Genomic DNA, 4,027 nt, shown 5'->3' with positions numbered 1-4,027 from the left:
GTCTTTGTCACCTTTTTCACCCATGATGAGTTTGCATCTCTGATATGTGTATATATATATGTATAGATTTAATTTTTGCTTGTTTTCATGTTCTACAGCTTATGGGAAGGAAGGAGTGAAATTGAATTTTGTCGATCGGATCTTTGTCGGAGAGCTGACCAGTACGATAATGTGTGAAGAGTGTGAACATGTAAGAGTTTCTCATATGTAATGTACAATGTCCACATGCAAAGCCAGATTATATCATTCACTTTTTTTAAACAATTTTATTTAAAATAAAATAAAATGTTTTATTAAAATTATGCATTTTAAATGTTACATTATTTTAAATGTATACTATTAATTTAATTTATAATATATGCCTTTAAATTTACTGTATTATAAACTGTATTACATTTATAATATAATATGTGATATGTGTAGAATATATAATATGTAATATAAAATTGGTTTCATAATGTATGTTTATGAATTTTTGTATTTATTTTAATAGAGTGACTACTAATTGTACTAATTGTAATGTTTAACATGCTTATATGATTCACTCCTAGATTTCCACAGTGAAAGAAGCCTTCATTGATATTTCCCTTCCCATCATAGAGGAAAGGGTGAGACCAGCCTTAATTTATTGTTCGACAATTGTAAAACATCTGTTCCTTTATTTTATTTGCATGTAATATTCTGTCCATGCGCTAAATGTGCTGAGTTGTCTTGAATCGAGTGATGTCGTTTGAGGGTTTGTCGGTTTTCTTGCCCAGATCTCTAAGCCCACAAACCCTGCTAGACTAGGGAAAAGTGGGCGGGAGCAAGATGGTCTGGCCTCCCATGATGACTCATCAGCTGCCCACTCACACACCAATCGAAACAGCCGAAGGTTAAGTGGACAGGTAGATGGAGCCATTATTATAAAAGAAGCATTGTTAGTTCTTATACACTAGTGTTCAAAAGTTTGTAGTCTGTAAGATTTTTTAATGTTTTTGAAAAAAGTATCCTATGCTCACCAAGGCTCCGTTTATTTGATCAAAAATACAGAGTACAAACACTAATATATTTTTTTAATATTATTACAATTTAAAATAACTGTTTTCCATTGGAATATGTTTTAAAATGTAATGTATTCCTATGATGGAAATCAGATTTTTCAGCAGCCATTACTCCAGTCTCCAGTGTAACATGATCATTCAGAAATCATTCTAATATGCTGATTTGGTGTTAAAGTGCCCCTATTATGCCATTTTGATTATTGCCTTTCATGCAGTGTGTAATGTAGCTGTATGTGAATGTAAACAATCTATAACGTTGTAAAGCCGAAAGTGCATGATAAATAAAGTTATTGTCTCCCAAAAGAAAGTGACCCTAAGCACACAGCTAAAATAACGAAGGAGTGGCTTCCCAACAACTCTGTGACTGTTCTTGAATGGCCCAGCCAGATCCCTGACTTAAACCCAATTGAGCATCTCTGGAGAGACCTAAAAATGGCTGTCCACCAACGTTTACCGTCCAACCTGACAGAACTGGAGAGGATTTGCAAGGAGGAATGGCAGAGGATCCCCAAATCCATGTGTGAAAAACTTGTTGCATCTTTCCCAAAAAGACTCATGGCTGTATTAGATCAAATGGGTGCTTCTACTAAATACTGAGCATTTTTCAGTTTTTCTTTTTTAATAAATCTGCAAAGATGTCAACAATTCTGTGTTTTTCTGTCAATATGGGGTGCTGTGTGTACATTAATGAGGAAAAAAAATTAACTTAAATGATTTTAGCAAATGGCTGCAATATAACAAAGAGTGAAAAATTTAAGGGGGTCTGAATACTTTCCGTACCCACTGTATATATAACAAAGCATGCTTCAAAATATTTTATCCCAGAGCTGAGACCCCTTAAGCCAGTCACCAGACAATGGACACCACAATATTTATGTTGATTAGCCAATAGGATCCCTGCGTACAATATGCTAATTAACATCAATTAATTATCACCAATTAGCTGTTGAATAAAAATTGCTAAGAATGGGGTGCTCAAGTGAGCTCAACTTCTTAAGAGAGTGTGGTGGCCTAGTTATTTTAGGGTTTGTGTGATTAATTAGTGTGTGTTGCAGCGGGATACGATACAGATGGGGGTTTGGGGGGTTGAGTGGCTGATGGTGAGGGATTAACCAGGCTTTTGACCTAAATAGCCCATTCCGAGCGTGGGGATGGGACAATGGGGGAGACCGGTTGAGCCCCACAGACATCGCCACCACGGCCAATTATCTATTGATTGGTGCTTTACTGTGACTGTGTCTTCTAACAGCTCTCTCACCAACACAGTCACTGACCATGTCACCTCTCATTAAGACCACAGGGACACTCACTTTCACAAGTCTTTATGTCCACACATACATGGGATATACAATGCATTTGTTGTGTAAAATATGTGAAGCACACATTTACTTTACACCACGTGTTCATGGCCTTGTGTTTGCTTTAGTTTATTTACCGCAATAAAAACCTGAGAAAAAAGAACGCGTCCAAGGGTGAAGATTTTAAAGTCTGAGGTGGAAAAATGGTCGTGACTTATTTAATTTGTTTATGGATGTCAAATGCGTAATGTCAAAAGTAATTTTTCATAAATAACAAAAACATTGACATTTTGTTTTTCTTTATTTAATTAAAATCTTAACTTTTCATTATTTTAAGATAAGAACGGTGATAATTCTGCTGTGCCTGTTATTTTGAGCACGATAAAGGAAGCTTTTTGTGACAGCAACTGTTTGAGCTTCATTATCTAACAAAGTGGCATCACATTGTGTTTTCATTGACAGCGCATTAAAGCAGGCATCCTCAAAGCCTTTAACAACCCCACGGAGAAGACAGCTGACGAGGAGACGAAACGACAAGTGAAGGGTGCTCCATCTATGCTTCCACCTGCTTTTCACATCATTCAGAACAATATTGCCATCTAGTGACAGCTTGCATTCACAAGATTCTAAACATAATGGCACTATTTACATGAAAATATCATTTTAAAAAGGATCTATCATTTGTGTTCTGAGTTGTTTAAATGTGTTTTATACACATATAACATAAATATATAATATAAATCAATTTATATAAATATATATATATAATTCACCTTTTTGAGATCAAAATAGGTCACCTACAAGATTAGTGTAGAAAAAAAAATTCTCATTGGATGGATTGCGGGAGGGGGGTGGGGTCTTTTTACAGTTCCTGTAGTACCAACTCAATTCTGTGCCCGCTCTTAGTATTTAAATTAACCCAACTAGGCTGTTGGTGTCTGGGCTTATTTATATATTTTTAAATGACATGAGACTTTGTGACTACCTGCACTTGCTATACTTTTATAGTCATTTAAAAAAAAAAAATCCAAAAGCAAGACGTGAAAAAAACTAGGGAGTTGAAATGGCAACTGAGCTAATGGGTGATCCTCTGCTGCCATCTACTGGATATAATGGCAGTTTAATGTCATTTTCATCTTAAAGGTGACATATCGTGAAAATCTGATTTTTCCAGGTTTTAAGTTCTATAATCAGGTCCCCGGTGCATCTACCAATCAAGGAAACGTGAAAAAGATTAACTCAGTAACTTTGTTTTGATAAGCTGTTTTCTGCAAGCGTCTGAAAAAACGAGTTTGTCTGATTTCGCTCCCCTAGTGACGTTGCAAAGGGATCTCATTATAATATTACCACCCCTTAATCTGTAAGTTTCCACCCACGGCGCTGTCATTTTGATTTCGCAAGCGACAACGGTTTACCAGTTCTAATGCCATGGCGAAAGTTTCCCAGCCTCAGAGGAGACAACAGAGCAGTGGATTTATTGATTAATTTACTGTATATTGCTGCTGCCACACAGATCTAAAATAAACATGCGATTTATTTCCCAGCTGTTTACCTTCACAGTCATAACCGACTGTTTTTGTAACTTATGCGTGTTTTTAATGTAAACTTGTGTGTGAATGAGAACTTAGTTTAGTACTCACATGCTGTGACAGCCGCTTTCTGTCCGTGTGCACTCAGAAACCCGAA

At 36.1% G+C, this 4,027-nt stretch overlaps 1 protein-coding gene and 1 long non-coding RNA gene across 2 annotated transcripts in view; both read left to right on the top strand.

Moving 5' to 3' along the window:
* The window catches only part of LOC107711747 (ubiquitin carboxyl-terminal hydrolase 45-like), a 49,085-nt gene that overhangs the window by 34,927 nt on the left and 10,131 nt on the right, over positions 1-4,027 (top strand). The window contains exon 10 of the mRNA XM_016516796.1: positions 2,804-2,885. Coding sequence (XP_016372282.1) covers positions 2,804-2,885 — 82 coding nt within the window. The remainder of the gene's footprint in view (positions 1-2,803; positions 2,886-4,027) is intronic.
* Positions 61-911, top strand: LOC107711748 (uncharacterized). The gene is made up of 3 exons (XR_001636729.1): positions 61-190; positions 552-608; positions 759-911. It is a non-coding gene; the product is annotated as an uncharacterized LOC107711748 (long non-coding RNA).

The sequence above is a fragment of the Sinocyclocheilus rhinocerous genome, unplaced genomic scaffold, assembly GCF_001515625.1.
Source record: "Sinocyclocheilus rhinocerous isolate Xijiao unplaced genomic scaffold, SAMN03320098_v1.1 scaffold1199, whole genome shotgun sequence".
Taxonomy (NCBI): domain Eukaryota; kingdom Metazoa; phylum Chordata; class Actinopteri; order Cypriniformes; family Cyprinidae; genus Sinocyclocheilus; species Sinocyclocheilus rhinocerous.
This window is presented reverse-complemented; position numbering and strand designations above follow the sequence as displayed.